The following is a 23,361-nucleotide window of genomic DNA, read 5'->3' on the forward strand; positions in this document are numbered from 1 at the left end:
AGTGCAACAAAGACGGGACAAAACAGTAGCACTTGTCTGTGTCTCTCTTTCGTTCCTCCTCTGATGTGCTGCTGAGCACTGAGTGCATTGAAAGTAACATGCCCCTACCTTGTGTTGGCTTAGGTGCTATCAAAGTGTATTTGTTCACTTTGTCTCTCATTGTGTTTACCTTCTGGCCTTCTGTTTTTCATCACATTTTGTCTTTTTTTTTTTTTCCATATATTTCGTAATCACAGCAGAACCTTCATTTGCGGGTACAGTACTTATTTCTTCTACTTAAATGCCTTTGTGTCCCGTGCTGTTCACTCTTTAAAGGACTGTATCCAACTTGTCAAAGTCTTTTGCTGATTGATCGTCATTTTATTGGCATGGTTGGTACAGGTTGCAGAGATCAGTGTAGTTCGGAGCATACATGGCAAAATTACTTCTGAAAATAAATTAAATGACATTACTAATTACTTTGCTGAAAAGCACAAAAAGTAATTAAATTACATTACTATTACTGCGACTGAGTAATTCAATTACTTTTAAATTACTTTCTAATTTCCGCCCATGCAAAAACTAAGTAAAGCTAGTAAACAAAACAGCAACTTGTTCTCAAGATGTGAAGCACACACATTCTTTTGTTTTCCCGCCAAATTCCATCCCAGAGAGCTATTCCTTTCTTCTTTCCTACAGCACTTGCCATTACTAAAACGAGATAACAGCAAAAAATAATACAATAACAACAAAAGCAGAAGCATGGTCAAGCAATCGTGAAATGACTGGCGAACCCAGCGTCTTGCTTGCCCGGAGCTGTCTCTGCCATTTGAAGGCCCGAAGAAGCTATGTTATTTATTGCTTCCGCAGTCCTAAGAATCGACATCGGCACCTTGTGCTCACTGCTCAGTACTGCTCAAACCATGGTGGCTCACGACATGGACTCTTCCACCTATCTCCCAAAACCTCAAACCTCCCTCGCCCCGTGATGACGAGTGTAACCAAGCACTACTGTGTCCTAGCCGGTGCAACAGGAAGTGCCAATGCACCACGCTCCCAACTAGTTCTCAACTCCGGCCTTCTTGCACCATCTGTCCCTTCGGCATTTTCTTGGCGCCTTGTATTCTACTGCTTGAAGAATTGTTACCTTGGGATAGCCGCCACCCTTCTACACACGAGGTCTCAGATGCACTGTTCTGCTCAATTCTGTCTCATTTTGCCGATCTGTTACAATGACTTCGGCTTGCCACATATCGTTCCTGCTTTCACGACATTCTTCATTTTACTTCACTAAAATTACTTTTGTAAAAGTAATTTCGAAAGGAATTAATTACTTTTGCTGCAAAATTACTACCAAAAAGTAATTCATTACATTACTACATTACCGAACCGAAAAAGTAATTCATTACAAATTACTGAAAAAGTAATTAAATTACAGTAATTTCATTACTGTAATTCAATTACTGCCATGTCTGGTTCGGAGCATGTAATTCAATGTAAGTCAAGCGGTTAAAGCGTTGTGCGGACCATGTTTGATGTGCAAGGTGTAGCTGCCTTGTTTTGCAAAAGAATACTTTTTATAGGTCACATAGTGTGTGTGATTACTAAGTGCACACTTCAATATGACATTTCAATGAGTGTGCAAGGTGGTGGTGCTAGATTAAAATATTGGTGGGCTTCAACCTGGCTGAATCTAGCTAACTAGCGTAAGCTCTTGGCTATTGACGGCTCAGGCACTGCATCATTCAATGCTAGACTGAGGAAATGAGCTGCAGTTAAGCAGCTTATATATCCTCTTTAAACAACTGTCACGTGGTGGCGAAAGCAACGATTTAAACTAGTGATGAGGCAGAAGAGCACACAACACAGGTTGTGGTCGCGTGATTGCGAGGCTGATGTCATTTGCGGTTTGGCCTGCGGCGAGCCAAAGGAGTGTGCATGCGGTGCAGCTGTGGCAAGGTGCAGGTGAAACAGGCGCATGCACAGATGAATGACTTTGAATGAAGCACCTACACTTTAAAAAAAAAAGGATGCAAAAGTCACGGCATGGCAGGTAGTATTTTGATTGTACACATACACCCAGCCATACATGTGCAAATTTGCAGGTGCCTGTTTCAGTTGCTTAAACGTGAGTAGAACCTCATTGCTACATTTCCAGTTCATACAATTTCCCATCTCATACGCTCAAAATCGCGGGCAGTAAAAAGTCTCCCCTAGAGTTACACTATTTTTCTCCTGTTTTATACATTCTCGGATAACACGATTTTCGTGGTTACTAAGTTCAAAATTTTGACAAATTGTGATCGTATAATATGGTTTGCGATCAACTGGACATGTGATAACGAGCGCTACCGACATGAAAAACTGATCAGCAATGCTCACTCGCCACAGTTGCTTTCCTGCAGTGACTAGATGCAAAGGGGGCAAAGCATCATAGAAATCCAATGAGCCAACATACAAGGTGCCCGTTCTTGCAGAAACATGAGTTCATGAGGAGAAACACTGTGGCTTTTTTGTGGTGCCTTAGGGGCATAGGGGTGAACCATTCAATAACTAAAACTATGTGCTTGCATACGAGCGGGCCAGGTCTGGGGGACACACCATGAGCAAAAACACGGTGACTGTAAGCCAGTGATGTCTTCTCCACATACTGCTTGTGTAAGGAGCTGAAGCATCCGGAATCGGCCAAGGAAGTGGTCTCTGCTCGTCATTGCCTTCTACAAACCAGATTTGTTACTAAATCTCTTTTGCACTTAGGATAAAGCAAACGCAGACTGAATTCTGTGAGAGATGAAAAAGGAGCTGTGCATACTTTGATGTCTATTAATGCTAATCTACACTTTTATGCAGTTAAAATTTTCAAGGTCAGACAGTGTGAATTATATGTTTTCCTGGATAATACGTTTTTTCCCTCATATTTTAAAAGCGTATCAGTGAGGTTTTGCTGTATTTATATGAGGCAGTGGTAAATTTAAATTACACTTGCCAAAAAGGACTTTGTTTTGTGATTTTGTGCTAGAGGTGACACATTGCAAATGTGTGAAGGAAGTTCTTAACAGCTCTCCTGGCTTTTGCGTATGGGATGTTCAAAGCTGTCCTCCTCCCCCTGTGGTTCTTCCAGGCTTTTGGCGAGACATTTGGTCCGGCAACTCAGAGTAAACATGTGCTAAACCCCACCCTTTGAGCAGCGATTGTTCTGATTTTGGCCAGAGAAGTTAAGATAATGCTGCATAGGGCAGCTGTTTGTCACCTGCATCATGAAACAGGAAAACGAGCAGTGTGCATCTCTTACCTCCATTTTTCTTTTCGCCTGGTGTATTCAGGACCTCCGTCAACAGGAGACTCTGGTGCAGCTCCAGCAGCAACTGGACAACCTGACTGAAGTAGTGAACACTTTGCTTGCAGAGCGCCAGATGATGAGCAAGCAGGTATGGATTCTTCCACATTCTCACATTACAGATAATATTCATTGGTGTTATGCTACTTGTTTCATAACAAAAAGCTAAGGAACTGAACAAACAGTTTATGCAACTGAGACTGCTTTTGTAACTAACAGTAAAATCTTATAAATTCAGCCTTTGAGGGACCAAAAAAAAAGAAATGTCCAAATTAACAGAGAGCTCGAATTATTGAATGGGCCTAAAAAAAGGTGCCGAAAACCATTTGCATCACAGTAATTTTATCTGATAACACTTGCATGGCAGTTGGCTGCATTTGAGGTGAGAACGACTGCTTTTCCCCCAAGTGAGACCGACTGTTTTTCCCGATTTCGTCATGTAGTTCGCTTTGCGCACACTGTCTGGAATATTGAAGAATTGCTTCAAAATTGAAAGGCCTTCGCTGCCCTTCTCGCAATGTGACTCAGTAGCAGTAATGGCTCGGTTGCGTTTTGAGGATGCTTCACCGCACTGTCCACGCAGTGAAGCATTGCGGTGAAGCGTGCAGTGTGGTGAAACTGCGTGACCAACAAGCAGGTTCAGCATACTGGAGCTGGCATATGGATGGGCGCGAGTGATACATGTGTAGGTGTTAGAACAGCTTGGAGCCATCCCAGAATAAGAATAAGACGCATCAAGTAGCATTTGAAACAGCGTGACTGGCCGATGTGTGCACCGGTCGCAGCCACAGGATGACATAAAGTTCAGGAACTGAAAATAAAACTATGCAACAAAGCTTTATTTAGGAAATGGGAAAGTTCTGATCGCCTCTGCGCTTGTCATGACGTAAAGGAAGTATGCGTGCATGCATCACTGTTCTGTGCATTTTAGGTTCTGGGAGATCTAGTTCAGTGATCACTGGCTTCTTCTGGTCGAATTAATTGGAGCAAGCCTGTCCTGTGTCTGAATTAACGAACGTCCAGCGCCGTAGACTTGCGTTAGCGTCAGCCAGGACCACACTTCTAGTTCAAATTATCCAAATTTCTGTACTGTATTACTGTATGTGAGGTTATTTATTCCAGGTCCTGACAAAAATAATTAGGTAATGTGGAAAAACTTGCTCTACATGAGTGTTTGAGATTATGAATGTGTATAAAATATTTCTTGTTGTAGTCAAATCTCAGCAATTTCAATTCGGTGGGACTATAGATTGTTTGAATTATGCAGAGCTTGAATGAAGAGGAGCCTAATCTGACTTTGCTTAATACACATGATGTTGATGAGGGTCAAGCATTGATAGGAATAAACTGGAAGTTTGAATTAAGCAAATTTGAATTAACAATATTCCATTGTATCAAATTTTTATTTGATCCTACAGCTTGATATATTGTACTAGTATCTTCAGATAGCCACCTGTGACTACGTACTCAGATGCTGCATTATATTTGTTGCATCCACGGTTGTAAAAAGTTTTCCTGTTTGCTTCTGCTTGTGTGCCATTGTTTGTGATGTTATTACCATTGGTTGGTTGTGGCTATTCACTTATTCACTTGTGCATTTTCCTGCTTATGGCTTTCCATCCACTAAACTCATAAATGGCGTTATATTCTTTGAAGGATGTTATGTGTCTCTATGCTTTCACTTTTGCTTTCATTCTCCAGTATTGTGAAATGGGAACTAGTCAGTACAGTCGAACCCTGTTTGCTGAAAACCTGTCAGGTCTCATGAAATGTTAGAATTAAAAACACGATTTTTGAACCTTCTAAAAATGAAGCAAAATGAAAAATGCAAGCGCAAAATGTTGTCCGACCGCATACAGCACTTTGGAGTAGTTACGATGGTACTCGGCATAGCTGTGGTCAGGGTTTAATGGCTTACTCCTCCTACAGCAGGAGCTTGTTTGGACTTGTTATGGTTGCCGCATCGTAACCAGCAAGGTTTTGACATTTGCAGAACATGATTGCTCATCTCGATAAAATTCGGTGACTCAAAGCTCGGTGCACGTGAGTGCGGTGACCAGGATTGAATATATGAGGTTACCTTGAATTTTAAGCTAACTGCCATTGAATTGTCGAGGCTTTATTGTGCAGCCAAACCTCATTGTAATCAAGTTTGATTTTGAATTAACATTCATTATATTCAATGATCATCTTAAATGTATGCACACAAATTCCTGCAAACAAGTCTGCTGATAAACCTAAGCAAAGGGTGCCTCTAAGATGGGGAACGCAAAGATGGGAGAACACACAAGGTTTGAGTTCAAAGCTTAGTATAAACATGCCAAATCTCACATTTCATTCTCTCTTGGAGAGCAAAAATGAACATACAAATAGGGAAGCTGGCCCTGGACACAAACTGGTTAACTTAAACAATTACGTGATCTTCATTTGATGACACATGACAGTATTTGAGAGGACAAAATTCTTGACAAAATCAATAAAACACAGTGCTTTCTTGATGTCAGGCCACAGGCACCTTTTCTAGGCAACCCCTTCAATTTCCTGGCCAGTTCACTTTCCGGTTACCATCATCATCACTACAGTCGAACCTCGATATATCGAACACGGATATATCGAATTATTGATTATATCGAACACTTTCTATATCACGCGGAAAATCGCATGCATTTTTAATTTTTTATTTCGAACGGCGTCGGTTGCCAAATGGATAAATCGAACTCCGCCACCCCAAACCATGTGCACTCTGTTGACAGGAGGCGAGCTTTCCCTCAACTCCCTCGAAGATAGCGGCGGCGCGATGGGCGTTCCTGACTGCTGCGCACGATCGCTGCATACATCGGTCGCGCCGAGGGCGCCATTTGAACGTAGCGGCGTATGCACGCGGCGGCTTGGCCGGGCTAGGGTGGCTAGCCTGATTTAGTTTGTCAACGACTAACTGCGTCTCGGCGCCGCCACTTGTGCTGCGCCAGTCGTTATCGTGTGTGGCCTAGGCAGCCTAGGTGGCCTAGGCCTGTCACGGCGTGGTCGGTGTTGCGATGGCTGCAAACGCGAAGAAGCGGACGACCCTGACATTTGCTGCGAAATTGGAAGTGATCCGCCGCGTTGAAAATGGTGAAAAAAAGTCAACCGTCGCCGAAGCTTTCAGCATACCGAGGAGCACTTTGAGCACTCTGCTGAAAAACAAGAGTGACATAAAGGCCAAGGCGGAACAAAAATTTGGAGGACGCTTAAGCTTCGCCTTCAAGAGTGGAACGCGATAGCGTTATTGCACCTCGTTCGCACCGCCCAGCGCTACCGGCACTGGTAGACGGCGCCGCTTCCATCACACGAGTCTCAAGAGCGAGCGCGCAAGGCCCTGCAATACAACACCCGTTGACCTGCCAAGGAGTGTAAGACAATGCGCTATGGCGCAGCAGTCACTGATGAGGCGCCCCGCGTCGGACTTTGCATTCACGAATCACGCGGTGAGCGCCGAGCAACGCAGCGTTCGGCGCGGCAACGAAACGTGCGCCTGAGCTAGCGGAACGAACCAAAGAACTCGGAGTCTCGGAAGGAGAAAGCCGGGCAGCGACGCGCCATGAAGGCAGACGCGATCATGAAGCTGACGCCTTGATGGGATCGTCCTCTATCTCACTTGGGAGCACCACGCAGAAGCATGATTCCTCGGAAGCAGCTCTGTACACATCGCAGGGGACGCTTTCCCAGCAGAAGCGCTACGGCGCAGCGATCACGTCAGAGGCGTCCGGCATCAGACGCTGCACCTAGCAATCGCGCTGTGAGCGGAAAGAGGAGCCGCGTCGCCTAAACACCACTGTTCGAGTGACGCACACTGGATGTTGGAAGGGGAGAGAGCGAGAAAACTTATTAAACGCAAGGGTATTGGGGCATCCTCGCACCGGTACCCGCGCGGCCCCAAGGGGGTGAGCGAAGATAGTGATCTAAAGAAAGGAAAGACGCTTGAGTCTACAACCCGTGAGGGTGCACGGCGAAACGTCAGGGTACGTCAGGGGCGAGTGGCGTGCCACGTGTCGGGGCAGCGCCACACATTGCGAGGAGGGGTTCTTCTGTGTTTGCCGCAAGATGGCTCTGCATGTGCTCAGAGCGCAGAAGAAATGTAGCAGAAACATACTTCGCTACTCATGTAACTGCGACTTCTGTAAGTAACATGCTCATAATTACCGATATACACCACAGTATAACGTTCTACGGCACGTTTCTAAGGCAACACCACATTCACTAGAAGCGCCTTTGTACCGCTTTCAAGCATCGAACTCGTGGCTAAGTGGTAGCGTCTCCGTCTCACACTCCGGAGACCCTGGTTCGATTCCAACCCAGCCTATCTTGGAAGTTGCTTTATATTTATGAAGTGCATGCCGGGATTTATCGCTCACGGCCAACGACGCAGACGGCACCGGCTTTTCTGCGACACGAGCTCCTTAACGCTACCGCGTTAAAACCAGCACTCAGGCGCGCGGCGGGTGCGCAAAGCTGCCTTTGAAGACGTTGAGAAGGCGCTGCACAAATGGTTCATCGACGCAAGGGCCCGGAATATTCCTGTATCGGGACCGATGATACAACAGAAGGCCAAGAACTTTGCGTTCATTCTCGGTGCCGAGAACTTCAATGCCAGCAGCGGTTGGCTGCAACGTTTTAAGGCCCGCTTTAACATTGTCGGGAAGACAGTCTCGGGGGGAAAGTGAGGACGCCAATGAAGGCGAGATCAAGAAGTGGCTTGAAGAAGAGTGGCCTAAGATTCTCATCAAGTATGAGCCCAATCAGATAGTCAATGCTGACGAGACGGGCCTGTTCTGGCAAATGCTTCCGCGACAAACGCTCGACACGCGCGGAGACAAGTGCCACGGCGGCAAGCAAGGCAAGGCTCGTATTACAGTTCTGTTGGCTGTGAATATGGACGGCAGCACGAAGCTGCGGCCACTTGTCATAGGCAAGTTCCAAATCCCGAGATGCATGCGCAACTGCCCCAGTGTTTCGGTGACATACGCATGGAACAAGAAATAGTGGATGACTCGGGAGATATTCCAAAAATGATTGAAGGCATGGGACTCTGCGCTGGCGCGTCAAGGCCGGACGGTTTGCCTCATCGTTGACAATTGCACAGCACACCACACTGATGTCCAGCTGAGCAACACTGAAATTAAGTTTTTGCCGCCGAACACGACATCGAAGCTGCAACCATTGGACCAGGGCATTATTCGCGCTTTCAAATCCATTTATAAACGTCGGCTGATCGACATTTTGCTTCTCAAGCTGCGGATGGGCCAAGAGCTAAAGATAGACCTTTTGGGTGCCATTCAAATGCTGAAAGCCTCGTGGGAGAGCGTCAAGCAGTCGACAGTAGTTCAGTGCTTTCGGCATGCGGGTTTTGTAAGCCGCATTGAAGAAGCTTCCGAGCAAGCAACTGAAGAATCAGCGTTGGACGACGGCACAGAGGAAGAATGCCAGCTCGAAGAAACCTGGAGCCAGTTGGAGCGCTTTGTCGGTGCTGAGCCACACAGCATGTGCATTGATGACTTCGTTGGCGGTGATGACAGCACTGGAACAGTGGCGGAGTTGACAGATGTAGAGATTGCGGCGGAAGTTACTGCTGAGCGGCCAAACGAAGACGCTGCTGAGGTTGATCCCGTAAGCGCTGCCCCGCTCCCGACTGCAACTGAGGCTGTAGCTGCTTTGGACCTTGTACGCCGCTACTGCGGCGCAATAGAAGGCGCTGGACTATCGCTTGTGGACCGTTTAGACTACGTTGAGGACGCCGTGGTTAAGCACGCGGTTGCCAATTTGAAGCAAGCTACGCTGCTGCAGTACTTTAAGCCAAAGGAATAAATACTTTGTTTGAGTACTTCAAGTGAGTATTTATTGCGCCACTGTGCCGCGATTGGTTCATTGATTGATTTGTACTAGTTTTTGACGCGTTTTCTACGTGATTTTGTATATCGAATTCCGGCTATATCGAACTATTTTGCAATCACTGCGCTGTTCGATATATCGAGGTTCGACTGTACTTACATTGTCTTGCGGAATCACCTGATCGTCATCTTCTCTTGCCATCAGCAGATACGAAGTCCTTAAATGTAACATTCAGAAGTGTCAGCTGACATGTTGACATGGCTTAGCACGTTACAATTATTTTTAACGACACATACGGCACCTATAGAGTGGGCGCCTTCAATCTTCTGCCTTATGTTCAAGGTTGCTCATAGAATGCAAGGTGCAACAACGAAGTCTTCAGCAAAGTCCTTTTTCTGCACCAGCTGACTCCCTGGCCACCCTACAGTCTTGAGTTTCATCTCAAGCAAAACTGCTTTGCAATTATGCGTTGCCATTCAACGCGACAGAGTTGATGAAGTGAACAAAGTTTGGAAGTGCAGCTTGTGGGTAGGCTGAAGTGGTGGCAGGGGTTCATGGCATGGCAAAGTGAGGGTTCAGTCACACGCCATTCTATACCTGCCTACCTTTGATGCTAATTAACATCACTGCCTCTATCTAGACTGCGCAGCTTGAGAGTGTGTGGGCAATTCAAGCACACTTCTGCTATGGGGGATTCAGACGATCAAGATATTATTTTCTTCTTTTTACCTTGGTTATACATTTTGAGCCTTGTGAATACAAAAAATTGTTTTGTTACAACTCTGATCGAGAATTAATTGAAATTTTCGTTTTGCTGTACAGGTATAACTCCCATAGAAATAAAGCCTGGACCAACCATACCTTGCTTTTAATTCATTTTATCCAATGACTCGCTATACCTGTGTTCATTATAATGAGGTTTGACAGTATCCCATTAGAAATTTTGCTCTGTCTTTACCTTGTATTTTTTTCTTCAGTGCTCATATTTTGTACTGAAATTTCAGTATGAACTGAAGAACACCAGAGTCATTAATGAATCAATTGTGGTAATATCTGCTCATCCATGCAGGTGTTTGAAAACCATGTGTGCCTAATCTTGATTGAGGCCATCATCCTGGCAACGGTATTCTCGCTGTGCCTTCGTCGTGTGAATGCACCACATGCCCCGCTGGTGCAGCAGGAGAGTGCACCACGGCCCCTCATCCCTGGCCGCCTAGTGCTCAAGCGGCGAACTGCCTCTGTGGGCCATGAGGAGCGCATTGAAGAGCTTCTCACTGTGGCCGAGAAGAAGCAGAAGTCAAGCAACGAAGGCACAGACACAAGTATGTGCTACTTTTGCCCCTAGTCTGCATACCTGTGCAAAAAGCATATTGTCTGTGTGATATGTAAAGGCAGTTGGTTTTGCACAACTTGTGGCCTAAATTCACAGAACCAGGTTGTTCAGAATTACAGGAGAAAAGGTTTAATTGTTCCGGGCTGATCTTGTTTTTTTCAGAGGCAGGTCTAGGGCAACTCTTTTGATGAGGAAGTGGAGCAGGGAAGGGTGCTAGTCCCATTTACAGATGGCATTCCTTCATTGGAAGTCTGAAGGCAACAGTTATTTGCTCATGGCAGATCTCATACTCTTAGTGACATAAAGTTTCCCAACATACCGTCGTATGTGCGTGTATATATATGATTGTGTTAGATTTATTTATGCATACATCGCTAGGTTAAGTGGCAAAATTGCCTGGGGCCTTACTCATGCAGCCCCATTCTTTCTGGGACTGGTTTTCAAAAAAAGAGAAGGATTTCAAGGAAGTTTTTTTTCTTGGAATGGACTGCTCTATATTTCATGCCAACAGGTTAGGAACAGTATTTATTACAGCAAAGTAGAAGTTTACTTTTGGCCTAAATATATCAAACATGCAATGTATCCTAATAAGTTTTCTCTGTGGTGAAGTGCTATAATGGTGATAGGTTTGGTTGCCAGTCTCAAAGAGTGGATTTTACCCTCGCTGTAGCAGCTGCATTTCGCCCACATGCATCCAAACTCAAGTGGATGCAGCTAGCACAGGACCGGGTTAATTGGAGAACATATTTCTCCAATTAATCCGGTCCTGTGCTAGCTGCATCCACTTGACCCCTTGACCACTTGAGTTTGGATGTATGTGTTTGGATGTTGGAGAGGCCTTTGCCCTGCAGTGGGTATAGTCAGGCTGATGATGATGATGATATCCAAACTTGGATATATCGAACTAGAAGGGCACCATGAACTAGATATATATATGCCGATAATTTGATACGTTATCTCTACTGCAGAAGTGTGAAATGGTTTACCTATGCTAGTGGTGTACTTTTTGTAGCAACGTGCTGCTTGCTAGTATACAGCTACTACTAGCTGTATACAGACACTACTAGCTGAGTGTCACTAGGCCTAACTCACTTTTTATTGAAGTTGTAGTAGATGGTGCCTTAGGAGAAGCCACCACCGATCATAACAGGCCTAATTTTGTTACCGGTACACTATAAATGCCATTATATCTCAATTAAGCTTGTAGCACAGTTGATGTCTGCGTTGCCTCCAGCAACAGAGAAGGTCTCATGAGAGCTAGCTGCCTCAATTTAGGACATCCAATACACCGAACACCTGCTTTCATGCATGATAGCAGTGTCACTTTGAAAATAAGCATGCTATACTGATGGCAACCCTCAAGCACACACCCCACGTTTACCTTGCCATGAGGTTTACAATGGCAGCGCTCCCACCAGGTGCCATAGACTGCACAGCTGACTTGGCTTCATGTGTGAAAAGTGGTTGCAGGAGTGTCGTTGGGAAAAAGCCGCACTTGCAGTTTTGATATATTGAACGTTCAATTGAATTGGGGTACAATAAACACAACCGCTGCTATGCATTTGCTTGGAATATCCTGACAATTTTATATGAGTAATGATTGTATGTATCCAGGTTCGATATATCTGTATTGAGATTTTAGTGCCTGTTAGGAAGTCCCATGCAGGTGGTCGATATTAATCCAGAGCCCTTCACTATGGCATGTTTTGGAGCGCAGCGAGCTGTTGCCTTGGTTTATAAAAATCCAAAAGTTATCCTATACAATGACTTTCGGAAATGCTACCAAGTTATATTGTTATTGGCATCTTTGTCGGTATGCTCTGTAAAAGTAACATAGCACTTTCTTCCAGCCTTTTGACTCATTGGTGGTCAGAGAAGTGAGAGCAGTGAGCAAAGCAGACATTCGCAAACCACCACGAGCCGCTCATAAACATGTCCAGCTGCAACGAACTACACAAATTGTTGTAATGGTTCTGCTGTGAAAGCAAGCAAGTACTTTGCGTATTGAGCCTTCCATGCCTACGCCGGACAAAAGCACACTTGAACTGCAGTGGGTGTGGCACCACTTAGGTGGCAATCACTGTGTTCTCAAGAGTGTTAGAAAGCCATACAGTGCCTATTGCCAGCATGTTGAAATTAAGGAAGCTCCAGCATAGCTCAAGCAGTAATGTGAGCAGCCATTGGCAGAAGGCTGTGAAGTAAAGAATCTGGTGGAGGAAGAAGGAGATGATGATGATGAGCTGTACCATAATGACTTTACTACTGTTTCCTGAGCTTCTCCAAAATGATCGAGCCTGCTTCCACCCCTGTGTAATATAATAGTAATAATAGGAGGAAGAGGCTACTTATCAGTGCCATCTATCCTCCCTGACGGCATTACTGAGCCCAGAGATTTATCAATACAGGCCTAGGATCAGGAAGGATATGCACAAGATAGAGAACAGAAGTGTGCTGTTCATCGATGTGAACTTCAGTCTAGTGGCAGTGCTTGAGCGCATTAGAGTGGTAGACTCTGCCTTTGAATATGTCAAGCCAAAATGGTGAAAAGCTTTTAGTTAAAGTTGATGTTAGTTATAAAGTGTAGAAGCAAGCATTCCGTTTGCTGCATGCAGTCTGTTCCATATTGTTGCTCAGGTCAGTTGTATTGATTTAATGATCTGTACATGTTTTGGGTTTTTTTTTTCAAGTCTTTGTCAGAGATGCGTGCATAGTCAGCAAAGCATTGAACTTTGAATAGGAATCAATCAAATTGGATTTTTTTGTATGTTAGGAAGTGAAAATTGCCATTATTAGAAACATACTCCGGAACGTAATTTGAGTGCTCTGGAACTCTCATTCTATTGCTCCAAAGCTGCTCTAAAATGCTCGAGCCTGCTTCCACCCTTGGTGATCCGTGAGAATAAAACATGCATCCAAAAATTAGGTGTCTATGCTCCATAATATGCTAAATGTACCCTAGCACTTTGCAAGCACCTGATGCAGACACTGAAATTAATGACTGTTCATTACGGATAGTGTGGCAGCCTTTTAATAGGTAAAAAAGGATATATGCAGTGCTTTATGGGTGCATGAGTAATGGCACAGTGACTTGTCATTTTTGCTTTCAATTCCTCATCTTCCCACATTATTTTCGTTGCTCTCTCATGGCTTGTACCAACCAAGATAAAATTTTGGGGACACTCTTAGCATTTACTGTCATGTCATCGTTTCCTGCCCTGCCCCTCTTAGGACTGTACAAAAAGGCAGCATAGGTTAATATGTTTGCTGCGTTGCCCCATTTCAAAGTTCTGATCCCTGTACGCAGCACCCGAGGGTAACAACAGACGACCTACCAGTGGGTCACACCTTTCAGACTGTTTCAGTAACCTCCTGAAAGATGGCGTAAATGAGACCTCCTCTCATACTTTGTGTGGCTTATTCGAAAATTGCACTTTGAAATTATTGCAGAAATCATCGCTTGAATCGCTTTGCCCTGTGCATTGCCGTTGAAGTAGCTGCACCTGGGGCTGTATTTTAAAGGAATCCATTATTTATATTCTATTCTCTTAGGTGTGTCTATAGCGTGACGGAAGCATAAGGGGACGGCAGAAAATGACCAACCACATATGAGAAAGTAGCGAATACACATGTGGACGATAGCTTTTGCCACTTTTTACTCGAGCACAGTCTTGCCTTTGGCTGCGAAGGTGATGAGGCAGTGTTCGAATTTTTCCTTTTCTTTTTTTTTGGGGGGGGGGGGGGGAAGGGAGAGGATTCTTGAGAACCGTGGCTGCATCATTAAACTACTCAGACCTTTGCCAGAGCAATGAATGGATTGAAAATGTAGAACGGTCAATGAATCCTTATAGGTTGCCACACCTGGGTAGTTTATCTGTTCATTTGTTTTGGCAATGATGTCTGCTTCATCCCGAACAATCACAATTACACAAGTGTCTTTCTACAGTTCTATGACTGTTCTTGAAAAACAATGGGGCTTCTTTTACCTACAGAAGCTGTGCTTCTTGTGACAATAGAGTTTGGCTGAGAGTTCTATTGTGTTGAACTGAAGTGCCAAATGCCCTTTTTACTCTCATGCCTCCCACTTACCTTTCATTTGCTGGACACAGATTCCCAGTATTCTGTTCACTTTTTTTAAACTGTTGCCTCCTGCCTTTGCATCCATGTGCAAACTCCAAGTGTGACTGCAATATAGATTTCTAGCTTCAGTCTGTTGTAAGCAAGGAGACTTGATAATGCAGACTCAGTTTGGCTCAGCTTGGACATTTTATTCATACTTTCAGATCAGAACACTTTTCCAAAAAAAATATTCGAAATCAGGATATTTACCATACAAGTGCCACATACGCATTCTTAGACGCATACAGCTAAAGACACTGCTTACTCCTGCCAGATATTTTCTATACCGATTCAGACATTCCCCCGCATGCCCAAATTGTTCCGAACACTATGCAAACTTGGAACATTGCATGCTTTTGTGCCCTGTCACAATTCAATCACCCCACTTTCCACACCCTCCTCCCCCAACTTGGTTAGCATCTGACCAGCTGAATGATCAGTTGGCCTTGGTGACCCTGGCCCAGGACATTCTTGATGCTGAGTAATGCGTTTAATAAAGTTGTTTCCTCCTCCTCCTGTCCACAAGCTTATGATCACTAAAAAATTGTCTATTTTCTGGCCGTCTACTCATGCAAGTTATTGAAACAAGGGAAACACAATGCTTGTGGCACCAATAAATACCTCCTTTGCTTCCGTCCGCCTGGCATTTCCATTCTTCCAGCATGCCAAAACTCTGCTTACATGCTGCTTGTGATTTGTGCAGTGAAGCCTCCTCATGTGTGACACAACATGTAAAAAAGCTACAGCCCTTTCGCATCGCGCACCGAAAGTCATCGCTAATACTTTGCCAATATGAAGCAGTCCCTTTATTGATGTTCCTGAAAGCGTGTACAGACAAAAGCATTTGATGAAACTGCAAAAAATTTTAATAATGATTATGATACTCCGTAATGTGAAATTTGAGCGCAGCTATTCAAGCGTTTTTACGATACATTGAGGCAAAGAACTTGAGAGATGCTGGCATGTATGTGTGTGCAGTTACAATTAGCTCTGTATTTTTCTCATGAGTGAAATAATTTCTCAGAAGAAGCGGAAAAAGAGCCATGGGTGAGCGGTGCAGAGCTTGTGGCCCTTCTTTGTCGTCTTTTGAGAAGTTTGTTTTGCTTGGTAACACTGGAAACGGCAGTAACGGTGACTTAGCTCAACTGCCGAACAGACACATTAGAGCTGTGCTCTAAAAAGTGCAGTCTTAGAGCTTTTGTTTAAAAGGAAATCATCATGCCCAGGTTTTCTTCCAGGGCAACAAGTGACCATTGATTCAGACATGATTGGTTTTTAGCAGTGTGGAGGGGCGATTCGGCAATTCAAAATTTGGATAACATTTTTTTTCTCTCCAAGTCCGAATTAACGAAGTTTTACTGTACCTTAGTAACCTGCGATTCGCTGATCACGTTTCCTTGCTGAATAACTCAGAGGAGAATTTCAAAGCGTGATCAGTGGCTTAGAGGTGCCATCTGGGAGCTGCCACGTGAAATGGTAGTGGCTTAGCCACAGCCTTCGCAATCAGCTGCGGTTCACAGGCATGCTTAATTTCGGAGGCCAGAAGTTCAACCCTACTTGTAGTTCAGCCCAGGAGCACCTCGTCGAAGGTGCTCACTTAAACGTGGTTATAATGAGTGAGAGCATGCATCATGGTGGCTCACTTGGATGCTGAACCTGGGTTCGAACCCAACTGGTCCCAGTCTACTCCGATGGCTCTTTTGTTTTTAACGTGAAAACACTACAAAAGGTCATAGTCAGTCAATTTTCAGTCTTAGGCTTCGTCACTCTTTACTGGCTGGTGGCGAACTTCAAGAACTTGTCAGGGAGACTCTTGCATTGCAGCCGCTATGCCGGACTTAGTTTGAATTACTCATGTGGGGCCGCATGGTTGAAACCTCACAAAACAGTATAGCCACTCAGCGCGATGGCACAAATAAGATCAGATAAGATTCTCGGTCAGTGATGGTGAGCATAACGAGTGTTTTCGCACTAATAACTAATTTTTCAAGTGCTAAATCTGGAAAATGCCATCTAATTCGGAAGCTGTATTAAGTCTAAGGAGACATCTAATGGCAGCATTTTTGTTTTGCTGCCTAGTATGGGTCAGCTCCATCATGTTCAAAACAAAATCTAAAAAGCATGAAAAAAAAAAAAGTGTGTGAAATAAAAAGAACCACTTGAACATCTGCTTGCTTAGTCACAGTACACGAGGCACTGTGACTAAAAATGTGAGAGGGCAGCAGTGCACTCATTTCTACTCACTTTGCAGCATTTCAGTATCCTCAGACTGCCTATCACTACCAAGAATTGCCATGCCACTCTCACGTGAAAATCCTAACCAGTCAAGCTGGTTTATAGAACAATCTTTGTAGGTTCCAGCTGGAACCAACTGGGAATTGCTTCATAAACCAGCTTGACTAACTAAAATTTCTACCTGGGCTTGCTTTATATGGTGTTTTCAAAACTGGTGGTGTATGCAAACTTTGCTACTGTCGATGCGTTGCTGCCCATTATTTTTCTGTGAGCAGTGGGCTGGGTCAAGAGCAGGATCGCATTATGACCTGCTAAGCTGAAGACACTGGCAATGTGGTGCACTAGTGTGTGCAGCATCATGTAATCTTTTCTTCTTTTTTAACATGTCATGGACTTTCTTTTGAACAGAGGGGAAAAAAAACAACTAATTTTTGAAGGTTACAGAATTGGACCTTATACTTTGGGACTGCTTTCTATAGCTATGCAGCCAATACTATGAGGGCAGAGCTTTCCTCACTCACAGTGTTTACTACACCATGTAGTTCATACATATGTGGCCCCAGTTACAGTTCCGCTTCCATTTCTGCCTTGACCTAGTCCACCCCTTGGCTAAGTTGCGTGAGCCACCCTGTCCTCTTTGTTGGCATGCGTCAGTATTTACATGAATGGTTTAAGAAATGGCTTTTTGCAACTTCCCTGTGGCAGCATTTGACCATGCAAGAGCTCTGTAGTATGGGACACTTTTATAGAATACTAGCGCAGTTGTTAGGCACATGCTAATTATGCAAGGTGCATTCACCAGGGCACATGGAACACATGTGCTCTTTTTTTGGTGACTGTCCCTAATTGTGTTTTTTTTTTTCTTCTTTGAAATGTCTGCTCATTAGGAGCTGCACATTTTTCAGGGTAAGGAATGGAATACTGATCTTTCAATCTTCAGCTTGTTATTGGAGCTTTGATACGGTGGACTAAGCCTGAAAAATAAACTAATCGGTATAAACTGAAGTTGATAAAAGCTAGCCGGCCTAATGCAGTGCAACATCGGTACAATGCTTGTTTAATGAACTAGTGTGAGGAACTTGTAGCTGCTGAGAACATGACTGGTGAATGCATCGTCATCATATTTCATGGCTCTCTCAAACTGCAAAAGGCAAGAAGCTTGACAGAATATGTTGCAAAAGTGGCTGTAGGCATATTTGTGCAAGAAATTCCTTTTCTACAATTTGATGTGGATAAGGTACTTAGTGCAGTGGGAACATAATGGATAGAAAGACAAATGCCTGGTTACATTGCTTATGCAGTTTGCTTACCGATCAATTCGTCATATAACGTGTTGAAAATTAGCATGGGAAGGGAAGTGATAACTGCATGGTCAAATTGTAAACTATTAAGGTGTACAATGGCAACTATATTTCCTTGTGCTGTGTGCAGTTAAAAGTGATTGATACTGTATTCCATGTGATACAGAATGCATGCTGAAGATGCTTAGTCTGCACAAGGTGTCGGGAAATGTCAGTAGAGATATCCAGGGGCTGGCAGACAAGACAAAGGTTTCACTCGAAAAATTCCCATTCGTTTGCTTTCAGTATACTTCTGAACCATAATTCTAGGGGCATTCTTACTTACTTCGTTGCAAGAATTGGCTTGCAACGTTGGGTCTAGCATAGATGTACTACAGTTGAACCCGGGTATATCGAACTCTAAAGGGATCGCGAAATAGTTCGATATATCGATATATAATTCGAAATACAGAAATCGGCTTGAAACGCCACTTGCAATGGTGAAAAATGATACGGTATTTGTCGCGTAGTCAACCCACTCGCATAATGAACCCACTCCCCATTTTTGCCCCAGAGAATAAAAAAAAAAAGCGTTCGGTAGCGCGCTTCCCTGTTTCGACCTTCGACCGTCGCATCCACAGCTCATTTATTGGCAGCGCACCAAGATGCTGCCCAGCGATAACGCCAAGACATGTTTATCTTTTAGCTACACCTTTTATAGATCCTGCGGTGGCAGGGAGCGAACTTGGCAGAGTGTCCGCGTGATGGCTTGATTGCACAAGCCTGATTCGATTTATCGTGCTGCGCTTGGGGTGGGGTGGGGCGGGCGTAGTCCACTGCTACAAAATCATTGGCAAGCATGATAGCTGCAAATGCCGTTTGGAGCGAACAATGCTAAAAGCCGGTGGCATGACCGCAGTCGACCGCGTGCTTTCGTTGATTCATAGATGCAAGAATGAAGACTCTCGCAAAAAATTTAAAAAAAAAACCGCCGTTTCTTAACGTCTGCAGCCACCATAGCTTACGCTGCGCCGCACGTTCAGCCCGACAAGAACTCTCGCAAAAGAAAAAAAAAAAAATTGCCACTTCTTAACCTCCGCAGCCACCATAGCATACGTTTGACAGTAGGAATAAACAACTCTCAAAAAAAAAAAAGAAATCTGCCGTTATATAGCGTCCGCGGCCGCTGTAGCTTGCACGCGTTCAGCACGACGACACGAGACGCTCATCGCACGCCAGCCGCCGTGCACAGAGCATTCACAACACACACTGGAGAAGCGTCTGCCACGGGCTGAGCTGGCTTGTCCGCGCATGCGCAGTGCGTGCTGCTGCGGACGAAGACCCTTGCGCTTCACTCTATCACGATTTTCCCCTCTCCTGAATACCATGGCTGCATTGGTTCCCTATCGTTCCTTCACACACGACTTGCAAACGTCACGTGCTAGCGCGGCAGCGATCACCGCAGATGCGCACGCCTTTGGGGGAAGGGCGCGGCGCTGCCCTAGACCAGCCGTCGCCGCGCTGTGTCCTCTCATTCCCTTCGCGCGTGGCTTGAAAACGTCACGCGGCAAACGGCCGAGGTGATGCGATAGTCTTTGGAGGAGGCCCACCGTCCAATGCGTGGTGCGGAGTTCGATATATTGAACGACCAGTGAAATTGAGTTCGATATACGATGCAGCTTTCCTACACTTGGGATTTTCAAGGGGATATTCCGCGAGTTCGATATAACCGAAATTCGAAATGTCCGGGTTCGATATCCAACAGTTGCAAATGGTGATGTAAAAACATATGATGCTCCACTTTCTTTTTTAATTTTTGCATAGTGCTATTTATTTCATTGTCTGCTGCAGAAGACAATACCAAGTATATTTCCTTAGAATATGGGAGTGGGTAGCTGAGGAAAAAAAAAAAAAAAAAAGAAAAGCAACGGAATGAACTGCTGCAAGATGTGAAAGTGTGAATTGGCTAAACAATTTATTGCAATTTACTAAATACGTTTTCATTATGTAGTTTGGTGATACACATTTGTAGCTCTTGATTAAACAGCCTTTCAATTAATTTACAATGAAGCAAGCCTTTTTTACTTCTGCCCTGGAGCACGAGAAAATCTTCAGAAAACGTAATCACCATGGCAAGTCTTGTAGGCTGCCTGTTTCATCCAACCACTTGCGATACTATCAGTTGTTGTGTGGTTAACAGTGTGTTTCAAGCCACCTGAATTACTTCACCATGGAGACCTCGGCCTACAGCATAAACATGCTTTTGTTCAATCACTCAGTACAGAACTGCTGTTGCCACTTTTTGTGATACGCTTTATTATAAATTGGAGGATCTGCCATGTGGTTACAAAACCTGTTCAATGCTATGGGACAGCTTTTTTGGCCTCAAGAATTAAATGGAGAACTCATCCTTCTATATGGGAAGCCTGCAGCACATAGTAGCTCTCTGCATATGGCAGTATAGAACTGCCATTGTTGTCCATACTGAGCTGCTTAATGCTTTATTCTTCCTGGACTGCTGCATCCAAGCAGATAATGCTGACTTCAAAAGTGCTGCCATTATGGGTGGCAAACAGCCAGAAATGTGATTAGCCAGCCAACAATAGCGCTCATATTGGTGGCAATGAGTCTAGTAGTGTGTCAGTCTGTGGCCAAAGCTTTTGGAGAAGTTGCGTGATCAGCAGATGCCGTCTAAGGGACCTGGAAATATGTTAGCATGCACCATTCCATGAAAAGATGAGTTTGAACAGAGAAATGTGGTTGTGTTCACTTTGGTTTGTGGGCCATTTACCATTTAAGCAATTTATCTATGCTGGAACTTCGTTACTTTGAGCACAGTTTCAGGTTGTGAATTTTCAGATGCAACTGTTTCAGTTCACACTTGTTCCACACGTATACCTCAGTACTGTATGTAGTCATATTTCATGGTTTATTTGCTTTAGTGATCAAGACACATTTGTCATCAAAGCTGCTTTATTCTTTCTCCCGACAGAGAAGAGCTTGGTTATTGTGGAGCCCACTGTGCCCATAGTTGTGGAAGCAGCCCCGTCCCCCAAGGAGAAGGTAATGAGCCTACTTGTGCATTTTCATTTGCTTCTATGACCACCTTAAACCTCACCTGCCTTCTGCTTTTCTCACACTTTTTTCAGGCAAAGAAACATAAGGGCAAAAAGCAAAAGTACTATACATGAAAGACCAGCTGAAAACACACACACCATCCACGAAGCCTTTAAAAACTAAAGATCTTAGTCATGTTCCTTTTTACAACTGCCATATTTATTGCATTTTTTGCTCGAAAAAAAAAAAAAAAAAACTGTGATATCTAATAAAATTTTCTTATAAACTCAGGGTGTTGCTTACTTTGAAAGATAGGCAGAATATGCACTTGCCTGAAAGTGAGTCGCATTCTCCTTTTATGGATAGATGCATGTTTTAGGTCGCTAAAGTACTTGCATTATAATCTGCAAGAACTGGACTTCAAGCATCTTAGTCCTATTGCTACACATTATCTTCAGTTCTACTTGCCTGTGGAACTGAAAACCAGCATCAACCCTAGTGGATTCTTTTCTACACATATTAGCTTACACTCTTGCAAATGCACTAGAATTTTTTTGTAGTGCTGGAGAGAATTCTCCTTATTAGCATAAGTGATATCGAAGTACTAACTTCTAAATGAATTCGTTTTACCTACCTTCATATTTTTACAAGAATTGCATCTCAGCATGAAACAAATGCAGGCTGCCATGTGTAAAAGCAGTAAAGAAAGCAAGCCTGAGCTAAAGTGGATAAATAGGAGTGTGGGTATGCGTGTTAAAAAATGCCAAAAAGACAAGGAAGGGGTTGAGATAAGTAATTCAAGTTAACATGCATAAAAAATTTCGCTGTACTAAACAGTTAAACCAAAGTGGATAATTCAGAGGTACAGATGCCCACAGAAAGCATTGATTTCTTTACTGGTTAGAGGCGCAGCGAATTATCGAGCATTGAATTGTGCAGAATTCATAGGGAACTACATAGCACAGTTCATGGCTGTATGCTTGGGTTGCTGCCACTATTTAAATATAGAAACATGAGTTGATGGATGTAACTATTTGTACATGTACTTCAAGACGCCTTTTTTTGCTCATGTGCTCTGTGTGGATGGACCACAGTGGGTATGGCCCCCTCGCTGTCTAAACTTCATGTACATAGGCATACCTGTTTATTATTACAGACCAAGAAAACGAACAAGCAGAAGAAGCACAAAGGACCCCGACGCAAGACTTCGCTGCCATGTTACCCTTCCTCCAAGGCAGACTCGGGCAGCCAAATGAAGGAGTCTCGCTTTCTGGAGAGCAACGCCGGCGTTCTGTTTAGCAGCCAAAGTGCACCAAGAAACACGTCGCCAGTGCCCAAAGCTGCCACTGCACACACAGCAGTGGTAGCAGCAGCAGCAAAGGGCATTGGAATGGGTGCTTCCAAACTACCCAAGGGCACAGAAAGCAAAAGTGGGCAAAATGGAACATTGAAGACCAACACATTGCGGCCAGCTGACTGCATACGGTGGAGTGGCCAGAGTTGTTGTGAAAAGGACGATCATCTAGGGCTCATCAAGTTCCTGAGGATACCTGGAAAGACCCCCGTCTAGTCAGATAACAGGCGAGGGAGAAACTGGACTGGAGCAAATTCAATGGGTGTGGGAAATGTGTGCACTACTAAAGCACTGGTGTGCCAGGTTTATTTATTTTTTAAGGCTATGTCACAGCGAAGTGTTAGGAATGAAGTTTCATTGGACACGAATGTGTGTGTGTGTGTATGTGTGTGTGTATACAAGTGCTTGTGTGCATATTGCTTTTACCTTGTTTGACTGCTATTAAATAATCTGTTCACTTGATTGCCATGGCTTTCTGCAAGAATGAAGTGTAAATTCACTTCACTCTGTAAGAAAAGGAAATTAATAATAGCTAGATGCTCTACACACTATTACCCTAACTTGTGCAATTGGAACTGCCCTTAGTAAATAAATGCAAGCTGCACAAGTTCCCGTGCACTCCACAGCACAAGGCTTACTGATTACAAACGAGTCAAAAGCAGAAGAATGCTACATTTGAGAAAGCATTCAAAATGTCTTGAATATTTTTTTGCGCAGTTTAGTTTTGTTATAATCAACCTCACCATGTTATCTATATATATATAGTTTAAAGCAGTAACCTTTACAAATTTCGGAGCGATACCAA

General features: G+C 44.1%; 1 protein-coding gene across 3 annotated transcripts in view; it reads left to right on the forward strand.

The window, feature by feature from the left end:
• Positions 1-23,019, forward strand: part of LOC146204827 (SUN domain-containing ossification factor-like) — a 109,352-nt gene extending 86,333 nt beyond the window's left edge. For 2 of the 3 annotated variants that reach the window (XM_084589537.1, XM_084589538.1), the window contains exons 14-17: positions 3,303-3,407; positions 10,251-10,503; positions 21,138-21,208; positions 22,359-23,019. In XM_084589537.1, coding sequence (XP_084445663.1) covers positions 3,303-3,407; positions 10,251-10,503; positions 21,138-21,208; positions 22,359-22,772 — 843 coding nt within the window. In that variant the 3' untranslated portion in view covers positions 22,773-23,019. Of the gene's footprint in view, positions 1-3,302; positions 3,408-10,250; positions 10,504-21,137; positions 21,209-21,294; positions 21,446-22,358 lie in introns of those variants that run through there. The other variant, XM_084589539.1, reaches the window with a different exon arrangement.
• The last annotated feature ends 342 nt before the right edge of the window (positions 23,020-23,361 follow it).

The sequence above is a fragment of the Amblyomma maculatum genome, chromosome 1 (genome assembly GCF_055883805.1).
Source record: "Amblyomma maculatum isolate TAMU_Amacu chromosome 1, ASM5588380v1, whole genome shotgun sequence".
Classification (NCBI taxonomy): Eukaryota; Metazoa; Arthropoda; class Arachnida; order Ixodida; family Ixodidae; genus Amblyomma; species Amblyomma maculatum.